This window comes from Myotis nattereri (assembly GCF_964212035.1).
Source record: "Myotis nattereri genome assembly, chromosome: 3".
Lineage (NCBI taxonomy): Eukaryota > Metazoa > Chordata > Mammalia > Chiroptera > Vespertilionidae > Myotis > Myotis nattereri.
The window spans coordinates 53,962,288-53,979,812 of NC_138077.1; the positions used below are offsets into that span (position 1 = coordinate 53,962,288).

At 47.5% G+C, this 17,525-nt stretch overlaps 2 protein-coding genes across 3 annotated transcripts in view; both read left to right on the forward strand.

Moving 5' to 3' along the window:
* Nucleotides 1-7,956: 7,956 nt before the first annotated feature.
* Nucleotides 7,957-12,947, forward strand: TM4SF19 (transmembrane 4 L six family member 19; the record flags this gene model as incomplete). Its single annotated transcript, XM_081087612.1, has 4 exons — nucleotides 7,957-8,142; nucleotides 8,856-8,933; nucleotides 12,303-12,472; nucleotides 12,764-12,947. The coding sequence occupies exons 1-4, from the start codon at nucleotides 7,963-7,965 to the stop codon at nucleotides 12,945-12,947; spliced, it is 612 nt and encodes a 203-aa protein (XP_080943738.1). The 5' UTR covers nucleotides 7,957-7,962.
* A 1,846-nt stretch (nucleotides 12,948-14,793) lies between these two features.
* The window catches only part of DYNLT2B (dynein light chain Tctex-type 2B), a 46,223-nt gene continuing 43,491 nt past the window's right edge, over nucleotides 14,794-17,525 (forward strand). For both annotated transcript variants that reach the window (XM_081085366.1, XM_081085365.1), the window contains exon 1: nucleotides 14,794-14,964. In XM_081085366.1, the coding sequence (XP_080941492.1) occupies nucleotides 14,834-14,964 (131 nt within the window). In that variant the 5' untranslated portion in view covers nucleotides 14,794-14,833. The remainder of the gene's footprint in view (nucleotides 14,965-17,525) is intronic.

Sequence of the window (17,525 nt, forward strand, 5' to 3'; positions counted from 1 at the left end):
TCCACCCCCCCCTATAAAACCCACAGTCCCATCAGGCTTCGCGCTCTCTGTCACTGGGCTTACCGTTGCATTGGTGAGTGTGTTCGGGGAGCCGAACTAGTTCGAAATGAAGGACTCTTTGCTTTTGCATCGGACTCGCTGGCTCCGTGGTGGGCTCTTGGGAATCTTGAAATCTGGGCATAACATTTGGGGGCTTGCCCGGGATTCCCAAGACCATCGAGGGACCTTCTCCCCACAAACACTCCCTGTCGCTGAGAGAGCAAGAAGAACGCCTGGGCAGCCCTGTCTGCCCGCCTCCACATGCTGCTCAGACAGCCGGGACCGCACGGGGCCCCGTCACTCACAGCTTTAAGGATAAAAATGGAAAAGCTGGGGGAAAAGTTATCTGAGAGAGAGGTGTACCAGCTACATAAGCATACTTTGGAGAAGAAACTACGAAATGTTTGTCGCTTTCTCTCCTGGATACTGTGTTTCTTTCCTTTTCTTTTCGATCCAAAAAAAAATCCAATTATATCCATATTAAGCCATTTGAGTAAGCAGTAGCCATTATTTGTAAAAACAGAAAAATACACATATTGCAAAAAAGCTGGGAGAACAAACACTCAGCTTTTCCAGTTACTTGACATGATTCAGTGGGGGTGAAAACCAGAATATTTTTATTGTATTGATACCAAAACATTTCTAATAAGAGCTTGTTAAATTTAAGAATAAAGTTATTTAAAATAAAAACAAACAAAAAAAACTTGTTATGGAGAAATATATTCTTATTTCTTACAGATTTCCCTCATAATAAAGTTATTTTTTAAATCTTAAAAATAGGGGCGGGGGTCACCGGTCTCCCACCCAGGGAGCACCACCAAGTAAGTGTTCAGCAGTCTGGTGTGACTGGGCTACAAAGATGATAGTGGCTTGGGACTTGAACAAAAATGTCAGAAGGCACCGTGTAAATAAAGGAGCTATTGAACACACCCAGTGAGCTAAGAGCAAAGCAGGAGGGTGACAAAGACAACATGGGGCTCTCCCAGAGCCCGAATCCTGCACTGAGTGAAACAGACACGGACAGCCGGTGTGTGAAACAGTGTTGCTGCTTGGGAAAGAAGGGAAGGTAAGATATTTCTCCACATGGGTTTGATTACAGAAACTAATATTCTTTTTTTTAAAAAAAGATATTTCTCATGGCTGCATCCTCTGACTCATGATGACGTTTTAGCTCACGAGGCCATGCCTCCCGGTTCCTTTCTTAGGGTCACATGAAAATGAGCAGCGGGTGGGTCATCAGGAGAGGGCTCTCCAGGAAGAGGAAAGTGCCTTTAAAGGAAGCCTGTGGGCAGTGGTGTGGGGGCGCACACACGCACACACACACTCTCACACACACACACACACTCACACACACACTTGCGTGGGGTGACCTCGCCATATATACAGAGCCGCCCTCGCCTCCTCGAGAGTCCTGAAGGAGGATCCCCTGGGTGGGGTCCTGCAGGAATCCCGGCTGGAGCTGACAGGAGTCAGGCCCACTCTGAAGGTTCTCTCCAGCTTCTCTCTCTCCCGTCCTGATTTTTGCCACGGGATGCAGGTAAGTAGGCATGAGAGGGCCGAGTGAGGTAATGGCCAGGGGTCAGTGTGGCCTAGCAGTTCAGAGCACTCAGAGGAGCCTGGCTCTGCCACTGAGCAGCTGTGCAACGTCGGGTAGTTCACCCAACTTCTCTGTGCCTCAGTCTCTCTGTCCACTTCAGGCCTTTCCGCGTGCTTCCCCTACTTTCCCCTTCCCGGTGTGGCCTAAGCCTGTCGTCAGCCCAGTGTCGCTTGGACGGCACTTCCCCAGGAGGCTCTACCTCATGCCTGCAGGGCAGGATTCCTCCAGGTGCTCCCGTCACACCGGGAGGTGGACGCCTCTGCTGGGCACTTGCTTAGGGCCTTGTCAGTGTCCCCACCGGACCTGAAGCTCCTCAAGAGAACAGACTGTATCTGAGTCACCACTGTACCCCTGACCCCTGGCACAGTGCCTCGCAGAAAGTGGTTCCCTAAATATTTGGCTGTTCGTGAAGGAATGAAAGAAAAGCCTGGCTGGTGAACGAGGTAGACAGACCCAGGGAACTGGCAGCCCCCTCCTCCATCGGACTTAGTTGACCACTTATATTGTTGCCCAGACATCCAGCCCAGCGTCTGTTCACCCAGCCGGGATCTCCGGTTGGAACAGGGCCTCCCCTAAAGCCCGATTTGAAGGTTTTACCTTAGGATCCTGCTTGTCCCTTCCGATATCAAATTAGCCAACCTCTTTGCTAATCTCCTGGCTCACATTTTTGGAAGCATTTCTCCGAATGTTGTGGTTTCTAGGAAAACAAAGTCAGGGAGAGAAAGCGAAACTCAAACGAAGCCCTGGCCCTCCTGGACGGAGCATCACAGTAAGTCCCGGGGCGTGAGATCAGCCAGGATTCTCCGATTTCCACTCCTCCAGAGGCCAGCCTCGGCTTCTTACTTTTCCCTCTGCATGTCCATATTCTTGTGTTTCCCTTCTAAAACTTTCCTGACAGGAACATTTCACATAGCAGAGATGGTCAGGGGGGTTATGTTGGTGGTCTGGCCTAGACAGGCTTCCTCATAGGTGGAATGACTTGAAGGCGGCTGGAGGCATTCCTGAAGGAAAGCTTCTCCCAGCTGGTCTAGAGACCATGCTTGAAAGTCCAGCCTCACACCAGTCCTCACTGGGGCCCTCGACAAAACGTCAGTCATCTGGTGGGGCGTGGGTTAAAGTTGTTGCTTGCCAACACCCCCTCCTCCCCGAATTGATCCATACACTGGAACAGAGAGCCCGGCCCTCGGTGACAAGACAGTCAGTCTGGGGAGGGAGGTTGCCCAGACACACACTTGCATCCCAAACTGCGGGGAGGACTGTTATCCTATCGGGACTCTGCCTCCTGACAGCAGGCAGGCTCTTCACCCCAGGACCTGAGGAGGAACAGCTGGTACTCGGGGCCTAAGTCAGGAAAAGAGGCCTCGTGTGATGGGTCAGTTTGGGGAGAGGGGAGGAGACAGAACACCTCGACTCTCCTGGTCCCTGATCTTCACCCTTGCTGTCAGGCTCCTTGTATCCCTGGGGTTCTGTTCCTTCATAGCCTATCCCAAACTGCCCCAGCAATGTCCCCTCTCCACTGAAATCTGAACTTTCATCAGAGACAAATTATTCAATTCACTGTGAGAAACAAGGCATAGAGATTGGGGAAGGCAACTCATCACACTGAAATGCTAATGCCATTGAAGCAGGAACTTCCCTGTTGGCAGGAGCCCGGAGATGAGCTTGGGCTCCGAGACTAGGGGGAGCAAAGGTCACCAAGGACTGCGGAGGCTGGGGAGTGAGGGAGAAGGGCAGGAGCACCCCCCAATCAAGAGCCCTACTCAGTGCTCTGTCTGGAATCAGTCTCTCTACCATAAACGTCAGTCTGGACAAAATAAAAATTTAGGGTAGTCATTCCTAGGAAGGAGTCCAGAAAGATGGTAGGATCAGAGAGGGCACACTTGGGGCTTCATAATATTAGCAGTAATGACCTATTTGTAAACTGTTGTATTTACATGTTTAATTATCCCATACAATTTACAAGTACAAATATATTATATACATTATGTTTAATTCTTTAAACACTGAAATATTTTATTATATGTGTATGTATATGTATGTGTGTGTGTGTGAGAGAGAGAGAGACAGAGAGAGAGAGAGAGAATGATCCATACATTTAAAAAACATTATTTGCAAAACCATGTCTTAGAGAGGAGTGTCAAGACCCTTAAGATGAGACAGACATGTAACTGAATACGAAGTAGCAACAGGCCACTTCTTCAGGAAGTCATGATATTGACCTTTTTTCAGATCCACATTGATGTGAGTTTACCCCAATATTACTAGTCCTATTCTATTTCATATATATATATATATATATATATATATATATATATATATATATCTGTGTGTGTGTGTATCCTATCTAATAATAGAGAAACATGGTAATTAACTGTAACTTCGCTACCCTTCCCATTGGCTAATCAGTGAGATATGCAAATTAACTGCCAACTAAGATGGCGGCCAGCAGCCAGGTAGCTGAAGCGAACAGGAGGCTTGCTTGCTCCAGTGATGGAGGAAGCCAACATTCCCTGCCTGCCGCTGCTGGCCTCTGAGCTGCAGTCTAAGAAACAATGTTGCAATTATAGAAGCTAAACAATCCCCAGAAACCAGCTTTCAGCCAGCTGGGCCTCAGAGCTGGAGTTGAAACAGTGTTTCAATTATAGAAGCCAAACAAACCCAGATACCTGCTTTCAGCAGCCGAGGTCTCAGAGCTGGAGCTGAGCCTCAGAGCTAAAGCTGGCTCTCAGCTCCAGTGACAGCCATAGAAGGTAAATAAATCCCAGAATAAAATAAAAAAAAAAGAAAAAAAGGAGAGGTTGGGAGCTTCAGTCACATGCCAGCCTGAAAATGGCCCTCAACCCCTCACCCAGACTGGCCAGGCACCTCAGTGGGGACCCCCACCCTGAAGGGGGTGCAACCAGCTGCAAACAGCCATCATCCCCTCATCCAGGCTGGCCAGGCACCCAAGCAGGACCCCCCACCCTGATCCGGGACACCCTTCAGGGCAAACCAGCCGGCCCCCACCCATCCACCAGGCCTCTATTCTATATAGTAAAAGGGTAATATGCCTCCCGGCACTGGGATCAGTGGAGCCTCCCAGTACCGGGATCAGCGGAGCCGCGAGGCCTCCTGGCCCCTGGAGCAATGTGACAGGGGGCAGCGCCCAAACCCCCTGATCGCCCTGTGGCTCTGTGTGTGACGGGGCGGGGGGGTGGGGGTGGGCACAACCTCCCTATCCGCCCTGTTCTGTTCGTGACAGGGGAAGGTGCCCCAACCCCCTGATCGGCCCTGCTCTGTGTGTGACAGGGTGCGACGCCCCGACCCCCCCCCCCCCATGGGCCTTGCTCTGTGTGTGATGGGGTGGAGCTGCAACCTCCCCATCGGCCCTGCCCTGAGTGTGACAGGGGGGAGTGCCCCAACTCCCCTATCGGCCCTACTCTGTGCGTGACAGGGGGGAGCTCCCCAACCCCCTGATCGGCCCTGCTCTGTGGGTGACAGGGGGTGGCACCGCAACCTCCCCATCGACCCTGCCTTGAGTGTGACAGGGGGCGGCACCCCAACCCCCCAATCGGCCCTACCCTGAGCATGACTGGGGGTGGCATTGCAACCTCTCAATCCGCCCTGCTCTGTGCATGACAGGGGCGGTGCCCCAAATCCACAATCGGCCCTGCTCTGAGCCCAACCAGGGGCTGCACCTAGGGATTGGGCCTGCCCTCTGCCACCCGGGAGCAGGCCTAAGCCAGCAGGTCATTATCTCCCGAGGGGTCCCAGACTGTGAGAGGGCACAAGTGGGGCTGAGGGACACCCCCTCCCCCCTGCCAGTGCACAAATTTTTGTGTACCGGGCCTCTAGTACACTAATAAAAGAGAAACATGCAAATTGGTGTCACTCCGCTACACCCACTAGCCAATCAGAGTGACTATGTAAATTAACCCAACAAAGATGGCGGTTAATTTGCATACACAGGCTTGGAGTGAAGACTGAAGACTGAAGTCTGAAGAGGCTTGGCTTCTCCGCTGCGGCCGGACCAAAGGCCTGGGACCCGGGTGCTGGAGGAAAACCGGTGCCGGCAGCCAGGGGAAGGAAGGCCAGTTGCGCGAATCTTTGTGCAACGGGCTTCTAATATGTATAACCAAGAAGTTCACAAATCAGTGGAAATATAAAAGATTGTAATGGCTATAAGTAAAGGTATGGAGAAGACATTGTATAACTATATAGGCATGACATTTTAAATTTTTAATCAGTTTCATTGATATATAATTAAAATATAATAAAATTCATTAATTTTCAGAGTGGTTAGATGAGTTTTGTCAGTACATGTAGTTGTGTATTTACCAGCAGAATCTAGATTTAGAACATTTTGATCCCTTCAAAAAGTTTCCTATGTCCCTATATCAATCCCCTCTTCCATTCCCAGCCCTTGGCAACCATGGATCTACTTTCTGTCACTACTTTTACTTTTTCTAGAATTTCATATAAACAGAATCATACAGTGAGTGGTCTTTGTTTCTGGCTTCTTTCACTTAGCATAATACTATTGCGATTTACCCATGTTGTTGCATGCATCTGCAGTTTTTTGCTTTTTTATTGCCTAGTAGTACTCAATTGTATGGATATACCACAATTTATCTATTCACATTAATGAACATCTGAGTTGTTTCTCATTTTTTTCCTTTCATTTTTTAAAATATATTTTTATTGATTTCAGAGAGGCAGGGGAGGGATATAGAAACATCAATGATGAGAGAGAATCATTGATTGGCTGCCTCCTGCACACCCCCGCCGGGGAATTGAGCCTACAACTTGGGCATGTGCCCTTGACCAGAATCAAACCTGGGACCTTTCAGTCCTCAGGCTGACACTCTAGCCACCGAGCCAAACCAGCTAGAGCTCCTTTCATTTTTAATTGATTTTTTCTTATGGTAAAATATATGTAACAAAGTTTATTTTAACCATTTTAAAGTATACAGTTCAGTGGCATTAATTACATTCACAATGCTGTGTAACTACCACCACTACCTATTTCCAAAAATTTCCATAACCCTAAACAATAACTCTGTAACCACTAAACAGTAACTTCCCATTCCCCCCTCCCTACAGTCCTTGGTGATCTCTAATCTTTCTAGTTCTATGAGTTTGCCTATTCTGTATATTTCATATATATATATGTGGAATCATACATATTTGTCTTTTAGGGTCTGGCTTATTTCATTTTTCACAGTTCGTTCAAGTTCTAGCATGTAACAGAACTGCATTCCTTTTTATGGCTGAATAATATAGTTATTCATGTATGTATATACACATTCATCTGTTGGTGGACACTTAGGATGTTTTCGTATTTCTAATTTTTAGTTATGAATAAAGCTGCTATGGACATTCAAGTACTAGTCTCTATGTGGACAGATGTTTTCATTACTCTTGGATAAATATGTAGAAGTGGAATTACGTGATCATTCGGTAAGTGAATGTTTAACCTTATAAGAAACTGCCAAGTTTATTTCCCAAGTGGTGGTACCATTTGCATTCTTACCAGGTCTCTCTGGGCGTTCCAGTTGCTCCACATCCTCACTGACACTTGGTATGGTCCAACTTTTTAACTATCACAATTCCAGTGGGTGTGTAGTAGGATCTTATTTTGGTTTTAATTTGCATTTTCCTGTGTTAATCATGTTGGGTATCTTTTCGTGTTCTTAGTTGTCATTTAAATATATATATTTTTTGTGAGATGAAACAAAGTATTCAAATATTTTCCCCATTTTTTAATCATGGTTTGTCTTCTTATTATAGAGTTTTAGATATACGTCCTTTGTCAATGTTATGTATTCACATTCCAATACATTTTCACAAAATGTATATTGTATTTTCTCCCAGCCTGTGGTTTGCTTCTTCATGTCCTTAATGATGTCTTTTGAAGGGCAACATTTAAAAAAATGTTTTTATTGATTTCAGAGAGAGAAGGATAGGGGGATAGAGAGATAGAAACATTGATGTGAATAGATCAATTGTGGTATATCCATACAATTGTATACTACTAGGCAATAAAAAACAAAAAACCTCAATAGTATTATGCTAAGTGAAAGAAGCCAGAAACAAAGACTACTCACTGTATGATGGGATGAGGAGAATGTGTGTATGAGTCGAAGTTGGCAGAAAATGGAGCAATTAAACCCTATCCATTGGGGGATATTTATAAGAGGCTGAGTTTTTAAGCACGATCCTTGGTTCTTCTGTCCGACCCTGGGAGGTGAAGTATCTGTGTCTGTCTTCCCCACCCCATGCTCCCAGTAGCAGAGCTACCATGACCCTCCTCCCTTCGTTCCAGGACACTGTGCTCTCCCTGCAGGATGGCATGCTCAAGGACCTGCTCCCGCATCCTGGGGCTGAGCCTCGGGACTACAGCCCTGTTTGCTGCTGGGGCCAACACGGTGCTCCTCTTTCCTAACTGGGATGTGACCTACCTGTTGAGGGGCCTCATTGGCAAGCATGCCATGCTGGGCTCTGGGCTCTGGGGAGGAGGCCTCATGGTAAGTGTCCTGGGTTCTCTGAGCGAGAACTCCCAAAGTGCCCCCGAGGGATGAAGCAGGGAGGTGAAGGGGGAGGAGTGTTTTGATTCCTTGCAAATCAGTTTGACCTAATAAGCTGGTCTGGAGTCTATAGCAACTCCAAAGGATAGAAGAGTCTAGGACAGCGGTTCTCAACCTGTGGGTCGCGACCCCTTTGGGGGGTCGAACGACCCTTTCACAGGGGTCGCCTAAGACCATTGGAAAACACATATATAATTACATATTGTTTTTGTGATTAATCACTATGCTTTAATTATGTTCAATTTGTAACAATGAAAATACATCCTGCATATCAGATATTTACATTACGATCCATAACAGTAGCAAAATTACAGTTATGAAGTAGCAACGAAAATAATTTTATGGTTGGGGGTCACCACGACATGAGGAACTGCATTAAAGGGTCGCGGCATTAGGAAGGTTGAGAACCACTGGTCTAGGAAGACTTGCTGGATTTTGGACTAGGCATACTAGGTGTGAATGTTGCCGTCAACAGAGTCAGGGCAGGCTAGTCATCCAAACCTGGGCCCTGACAGGCAAAACCAAACCCTCTGGGAAAGAGAGGATAATCAAGTCCCCGGGAGGTGCCCAACCACGCTGGTGCAACAGCCACAGGTGGCGGCAAGAAGTGTCCATTACCCAGTCTCGTCCTAACGCTCTTTCTCCTCTCCCAGGTACTCACTGCAGCCACCCTCATCTCCTTGATGGGCTGGCGATACGGCTGCTTCAGTAAGAGTGGGCCCTGCCGAAGCGTAAGCACCAGACTTCACTCTTCTAATACCTAGAACGTCCCTACATCCCATTACTTCAGAGGCCAAGTGGTAAAAAGGCAATTTTGGTCTTGGGGTTTGAAGTCAGGTCCTGGTCATGCCCCTTAATCACTCTAAGCTCTTGGGCAAGTGGCTTAACTTTCCTGAGCCTCAGGTCCTCATCTGTAAAACGGGGGTTAACAGAATCAAGTCAATGACCCTGTTATTTAACTAACCATAAATGTTGTAATGAACCATGAATGTCTATACAAATGTGAGAACTGTTGTTATTAATTTTTTACCTTATTGAACAATATGAACATGAGTTATGTACATTGCAATCATGTTGTTTTATAATTTTAATATATTTTTATTGATTTCAGAGAGGAAATTGAGAGGTAGAGAGAGAGATAGAAACATCAATGATGAGAGAGAGAGAATCATTGATTGGCTGCCTCCTGCACGCCCCTGACTGGGGATCGAGCCCGCAACCCGGGCATGTGCCGTTGACTGGAATTGAACCTGGGACTCTTTCAGTCCGCAGGCTGACACTCTATCCACTGAGCCAAACCAGCTAGGGCAGTGGTCGGCAAACTCATTAGTCAACAGAGCTAAATATCAACAGTACAACGATTGAAATTTCTTTTTTTTTTTTAATATATTTTATTGATTTTTTACAGAGAGGAAGGGAGAGGGATAGAGAATTAGAAACATTGATGAGAGAGAAACATCGATCAGCTGCCTCCTGCACATCTCCCACTGGGGATATGCCGGCAACCCAGGTACATGCCCTTGACTGGAATCGAACCTGGGACCTTTCAGTCCGCAGGCTGACGCTCTATCCACTGAGCCAAACCAGTCTCGGTGAAATTTCTTTTGAGAGCCAAATTTTTTAAACTTAAACTATATAGGTAGGTACATTAAGTTATTAACTTAATTAGGGTACTCCTAAGCTGGCCTTTGCTAAAAACGTCCTCAATCTGATTGAGGTACGTTTGCTGAGGTTGACCCCTTCCAACTCTCCCATCCACACTCATCTTGTATACTTGTTTCGTCTATCTCCTTTCCGAAAACCGACTTCTGTGCATGGGCCATGAAGTTTCAATCGCACGTGGTATTTTGTGGAAAAGCCACACTCAAGGGGCCAAAGAGCCGCATGTGGCTCACGAGCCGCGGTTTGCCGACCACTGAGCTAGGGCATAATCATGTGTTTTTGAAAGAAAATTTCTTGCCTATTTTGTTTAAATTTTTCTGTGAGCTGGAAGGTTCTCCAGAGATCATCTAAAGACTAGATTCTAGTCTAACCTCTCCATTTTACAGATAATGAAACTGAGGCCCAAATACTACTGTAATTGCACTTTATTAATCACAGTAGCATCTATATTTATTTGAAAACTCTGTTTTCTTACACATTATGTTGCCTATTCATTCTCAGACACGTGGATTGGTGGCCTCCTTACAGTAACCCCACAGCCTACTTGGTATCTGCCACCTATATAGTGGGAACCCCCTGATTCAGAATTACATGCTAAAGAATTAAATATAAGCACCCACACATTTCACTCACTGTCTGTTCTCAGTCACATCTGTTTTCCCCTAAGGGAATGGTTCTCAGGTTGAGCTACACCAGAACCCTCACAAGGTCTGTTAAAACACCAGTTGCTGGGTCCCCCCCTGTACCCCTCTCCCCGCCCGCCAGCGCCCCCCACCCTCCCCCCCGAATTTCTGATTCAGTAGGCCTGGGGTGGAGAGGGAAATTTTGCATTGCTAACAAGTTTCCAGGTGAGGTGATTGACGCTGCTGGGACAGGGACCACATTTTGAGAATTACTGTTCTAGGCTTACATCAGAGTAATTAATCTTGAATCTTTTAACTTAGAGTCAAAGCTTACCACGCACCTGGCCCTGCCTGGGTAGCTCAGTTGATTAGAGCACTGTCCTGATACACCAAGGCTGTGGGTTTGATCTCAGGTCAGGGTATATACAAGAATCAACCAATTAGTGCATAAATAAGTGGAACAATATAAACCTCTCTCTCTCTCTCTCTCTCTCTCTCTCTCTCTCTCTCTCTCTCTCTCTCCTTCCCCCCTCCCCTCCCTCCCTCCCTCCCCCTCTCTCAAATTGATAAAAACAAACAAACAAAACCTTTCTCTGTGCCCTCCCAAGCTTCAAACCAGCTTGACATCAGTGGGGGAAAAACTATGATTCTGTATAAAAAACTATTTATACGTGGTTTTGTAATTTTAAAATATGTATTCTTTGGAAAGGAGAATAAAAGATTTGGTATCCTGGGAAAGAAGACAATTTGGAAGCGAGCTAAAATCCTGCCATAAAATAAACTCATTGCTCTCTTTGGGGGGGAGAGCAGTGTACAGACGAGAAAAGGACAGTGACAGACCGGTGTCATTTCAGAGTCGACTGCTGTTTGTCTGTTTCTCTTCTCCTCTGTCCCTGACTCCCTCCTTCCCTGCTTCCTCCCTCCCTCCCTCCCTTTCATGCTTGATTTGAACAAGACGGGAATCGGGGATGGGATGGGAGGAAATACAGCTTTGCCTTAAAAGAGTCAGAAGAGGGCAAAGGACAATCCGACTCTTTAACGCAGAGGCTGAATGACTGTGTGTGAAACACTGAAAGGTGTGAAAGAGCAACACTGATCAGTTGCCTCCTATACTGATCAATGCCTCAACCGGGATCCAACCCGCAGCCCGGTGTGTGCCCTGACCGGGAATTGAGCCCACAGTGGGCGTGCAGGACGATGCTCCAGCCAACTGGACCACACCGGTCAGGGCTGAGCTTAAGAGCTGTTGATGCCAACCTGTTGAGACGGTCCAAGGGCCTGCGGACACAGGCAGATCCAGGTTCAAGTGCCAGTGTGCCCCCTTCTCAGTTCTTTCTCTTCCACCCCTTCCTAGCTCTACCCTGTGACCCCTCAGCAGCCACCCTTCCTTGGTCAAGCTTGAAAGGAGGTGCCACGGGTGGGAGTAGCCCCGTGTGATATCATGGAGACAGCCTGAGCACCAGAGAAGTTTCCAGGTGGCCCCACAAGTCACCTAGTCACGACCCCAACTCAGACTCACTGTTTCTTTTCTTTTTTGTTAATCCTCAATGGAGGATATTTTTTCCATTAATTTTAGAGAGAGTGGAAAGGACAGGAGAGGTGGAGAGAGGAGAGAGAGAGAGAGAGAGAGAGAGAGAGAGCGTGCCACATCAAGTGGTTGCCTCCCTCACATGCTCATCCAACCAGGGAGGGGAACCCGCATCCCAGGTACATGGCTTTGACTGGAATTGAACCCGCTACCCTCTGCTTGGCGGCTGATGCTCTAACCACGATCCATGCCAGCCAGGGCTCACTATTTTTTCTCTCTCTCTGTAGATGCTCGCTGCTCTATTATCAAGTGGCCTGGCTTTGCTTGGAGCCTTGATTTGCTTTATTACTTCTGGAGTAGCCCTGAAAGATGGTCCATTTTGCATGTTCGATGTCTCATCCTTCAACCAGACGCAAGCTTGGAAATATGGTTACCCATTCAAAGACCTACACGACAGGTAAATGGATGGAGACTTGAATGAATTTTCAGCCTTTTCAGAGAAAGAGAGAGATTGGGGGTGAGGGGGGAAGGAGAGTGGGAGAGAAAGAGAGAGACTACAAACTCCTTTTGGTGATGCATTCTAGCATCTCACTCCTCTGATGCTCAAACATTGCAAATGCAGCAACAATAGTTACCCTCAAGAATGAGTCTAGGCTTGTGACCTGAGCTGGGGAGGCTCCGGCTGTCTGCTGAGGTTGCTTATTTGGCATTTCTTACTTGTTCCTTGTCTCTTTATTTGTGGGAACAGGAATTATTTGTATGACCATTCCCTCTGGAACTCTGTCTGCCTGGAGCCTCTGAAGGCTGTCATTTGGCACGTGTCCTTCTTCTCCGCTCTCCTGTGCATCAGCCTCCTCCAGGTTCTCCTGGTGGTCACCCACTTCTTCAACGCCTTCCTGGGCCTTTTCTGCAGCCTCTGTGAGAAGCCATAGGCAATGCCACTTCACGGACACGGCTTCCATCAGAAACTGCCTTGAATCCTTTCTGCAACTAGGGTCCTCATCTGTAAAATGACCCTAGTCACCTTGATCTTGGACTCCTGGTTCGTAGGTCGAGGCTCAACCACTGAGCCACACGGGCAGGGCACGTATCAATCACAAACAGACTTCCCTTTTAGGTATTCCTGTGGTAATTATAGCAATAATAATTCCTTGCAAGTATGTTGCATGATATTATGCATTTTAAATCACATTGTAAACTGCATGACATATTAATAGAAGGAATAATTGTCATTTTTATTGTGTAAGAACTTAGTCCATAAAATGTCCTCCAGCCATGATCTCATTTCAGCTTAACAACCCCATAAAAGTTGCCACATGTAACCCATAGAGAAGTTAAGGCTCCTACAGGATAATGGACTTGCTTCCCTAGAGCACTCAGTAGGTTCAGGTGAAGTCAGTACTTGAGCCCCTATCTTCTAAATTCATCAGTAGTTATGGACTAAACTGTATGTCCCTACCTCCCGCCCACCCCCTGCCGCCCCAAACTCACAGGTTGAAGCCCTAACCCCCAATGTGACTTTATTTGGAGATAGGACCTTTACGGAGCTAATTAAGGTTAAACAAGGTCATAAGGGAAGGACTCTAATCCAGGAGGACTGACATCCTTATAAGAAGGGGATGAGATACCAGATCTCTCTCTACATGAGCACCAGAGAAAAGGACATGGAGGACATAGCTAGAAGGTTGCCAACTGCAAGCCAAGGAGAAAGGCCTCAGACACCAACCTTGTTAGCACCTTGATCTTGGACGCCCAGCCTCCAGAAAATAAATTTCTGTTGTTAAAGCCACCCAGTCTGTGGTGTTTTGTCACAGCGCCCTGAGCTGGTTAACCCCCCAGTGTTCCTTTCACTGGCGTCAGAGCAGTTCAGTAAGTGCTATACACTGGGCATACACTGTGCCCCTGACATTCCGGCTGTGCATGCGGTCAGGGGTCTGATGCTCACTAGCTGTGTATCTTTGGACCTCTATGGGTCTCAGGGTTCATGTCAGTTTATTTTAAAAATATTTTTTTATTAATTTCAGAGAAGAAGGGAGAGGGAGAGAGATGGAAACATCACTGATGAGAGAGACTCATTGATCGGCTGCCTCCTGCATGGTCCCTACAGGGGACCGAGGCTGCAACCCCGGCATGTGCCTGAAAGGTTCGGCGTGGGCCGGGGTTGCGCACCTATGACATGAGGCCATAATGTATCAAAAAGGATTTTATTCCCCAACACCTGAGTGCAGGTGGGCTGAGACAGAAAGGCATCAGCGAAGAGGGCCGCTCTGCTGACCTAAGGGTCCGGTCCGTCCTTGGTTCCTCCCATGCCAGGTGTCTTCTGGTTATCGGAGCTATGCTGTGCTCAAGGCTGCAGCTTTCTGCAAGATGTCTGATAAGCACAATAAGTTTTTCTCTGCCCTGGTTTATTCTCTTCAACCCTTTCAGTGCCCTGACTGAGAACTCAACAGTGACCTCCTGGTTCTTAGGTCGAGGCTCAACCACTGAGCCACACGGGCAGGGCACGTGTCAATTTCTTAAGATTGTGAAGCGGTTAATAAGAGCTAGTGCGTAATAAAATATTTTGTAAACCAAGGCAGAACTACATCAATTTGGGCCGAAACTACAGTCCGGCGTTCTTGGCCGGGTCTGCCCAGCAGCGGTGCGCAGGCGCGGGGAAGAGCCCTCGGAGGAGGGGGAGCCGCTCAGCCGAGTGTGCGCGCGGCCCGCACACGTCACCGCCGAGGGCGGCCCTGTTGCCTTGGCGACGGTTTCGCGGCTCAGGGCCACAACCAGCAGCTCCTCATCGCGAGACCCGCCGGGCCGAGAAGCCCCGGCCATGGCTTCGTCGGGGGCTGTGTCCGTCTCCGTGGGTGCGTCCGTCTCTGGGACAGAGGGGACGCTTGAGGTTGACAAGATCTCTGGGAAGTCCGAGAACACCTATATTCTGCGGCCCGTTTTCCAGCAAAGGCGGGTACAGGACGGGTTGCGGCGGGGCGACCTGCGGGACTGCTGGGCCGGGCAGGCAGAGCTCGCCGGGAAGCCTGGGTGTCGGGCAGGATCCCGGGGAGAGGGAGGCGGGGGAGCAGCGGGCTGGGGCTGGGGAGGGGCGGGGCGGGGCTGACGAGGGAGGGGCGGGGCTGGGGCGGGGCTGAAGAGGAAGGGGCGGAGCTGACGAGGGAGGGGAGGGGCTGTAGAGGGAGGAGCTGGTCGGGGGAGGGCGGGGCTGTTCTTCTTGGCTTCAGCTGCAGGGGGCAGCAGAGGACCCGACCTGCAGTTGTAGTGTTAGAGCTCTGCAGCGCTTAAGGTTAGCACAGCGCGGGTGGTTGGCTCTGAATCTAGGCGACCCAGGACGTGAACACAGGAAAAGGAGGTGGATGGAAAAGAGAGGAGCAGAAAACAAGCGGCTTGGCTTAACCGGTTTGGCTCAGTGGATAGGGCGGCGGCCTGTGGACTGAAGGGTCCCAGGTTCGATTCTCGTCAAGGGCCTATACCTTGGTTGCGGGCACATCCCCAGTAGGGGGTGTGCGGGGGGCAGCTGATTGGTGTTTCTCACTGATGTTTCTAACTCTCTCTCTCCCTTCCTCTCTGTAAAAAAATCAATAAAATATATTTTTGAAAAGAGACATTACTTAAAAGAAAAAAAGAAAACAAGCGGCTTGCGTCGAATGTCATTCAGCCGAATTTAGAAGTTTACTGTGTGCATACGTGTGCCAGAATAGCTTACTTTTCTGCAGGGCAGGGGACCTGAATGTATGTGGAGGCCCAAGCACACAGTCTAGTGCTGAGGACAGTCTGCTATCTGCTACACCTGTGGGATACATCACTAACTTTATTTTCACAAGGTTCCCAAGCTCTTTCTCTGTTGCTTAAAATCAGATTGCTGAATCAAATATTTGGCAAATATTGGAAGCCAGGAATTTTGATTATAATGTGATAAACACTGGTGAGTAGAATGGATACAAAAAAGAGATATGTTCAGTTATTTTTGTAAAGTTTTCTAAAAGCATAGAATGACATTCACCAGTGTTTCTGCTGTAAAACAGTGCAGAACATGATTCACAAAAAATATGTTATATAAGAATAATCCTATTAAATTATTTCTGACTTGTTTGAAGAAAACTTTTAACATTTACTGAGAATGGAAAAGGCTTAAGAGAAAAGCCAGATATAGTATGTTTGTTAATAGGGAGACCACATTTTGAACAGATCAAATCCTGTAAATTTGTCAATGATTCCAAAGTTCATCTGTGAGAATAAGCAGGCAGAAGACTAAAGAAAATACTGTTAAAATGTAATAAGGGGCCACTAGTACTACCAAATATTAAACCACATTATAAACTCAAAACTTAAAACATTCTGATAACTTGGCACATGATAGACAAATCAGCTATAGACTATCTAGCACAGAAAAGGAACTTAGTGTTATAATATACTAGAGGCCCGGTGCTGGGCACTGGTGGGGTCCCTCAGCCTGGCCTGCAGGGATTAGGCGGAAACCGGCTCTTTGACATCCTCCGAGGGTCCCGGATTGCATGTCCCAGATTGCGAGAGGGCTCAGGCCAGGCCGAAGGACCCCACTGGTGCACCATCAGGGCGGGGGAGGAACTGCGGGAGGGCTCCAGGGCGCCCCAGGGCATATCTGGCCCATCTAGCCCAGTTTCAATTGGCCAGACCCCAGCAGCAAGCTAACCTACTGGTTGGAGCATCTGCCCCCTGGTGGTCAGTGCGCATCATAGTGACTGGTCGAACAGTTGAATGGATGGTCGGATACTTAGCATATTAGGCTTTTATTATATAGGATGATAAATACAACTAAAATGCTAGTGGCATTGTTAAGGTGGTGGCATTAGGGAAGATTTTTTTTTTCCTCTGTCTTCCTTTCTTCAATAATCCATTTCTTCAAAAAATTATTGTCTACTGAGTGCTGGGTGCTGCTCTAAGAAATAAGGACATACCAGTGAACAAAACAAATAAAAAATCCCTACCCTCATGGAACTTATAGTCTATCTAGGTAAAAGGACAATAAAGAAGATAAATAAATTAACCATATAGTGTATCAGATAGTAATAAGTACCAGGAAGGGAGATATAAAGTGAAATAGTAAGAGGGTGGTTTGAAGTTTTAGAGAGGGTGACTAGGAAAAGTGATTTTTTAAAAAATATATATTTTTATTGATTTCAGAGAGGAAGGGAGAGATAGAAACATCAATGATGAGAGAGAATCCTTGATCAGCTGCCTCCTACACGCCCCACACTGGGGATCAAGCTCACAACCCGGGCATGTCCCCTAACCAGGAATGAACCTTGACCTCCTGGTTCATAGGTCAGTGCTCAACCACTGAGCCATGCCGGCTGGGTGGAAAAGTGACTTTTGAATAAAGACTTGAAAGAAGTGAGGGAGTTAGCTATGCATAAAAGGAGGATTTGGAGTTCAGGCAGAAGTTAACAGTAAGTACAGTAGCTCTGAAGTTTGCATGCCTGGTGTGGTTAAAGAGCATAGTGAAGGCCAGTGGGGCCTGAGTGGAGAGA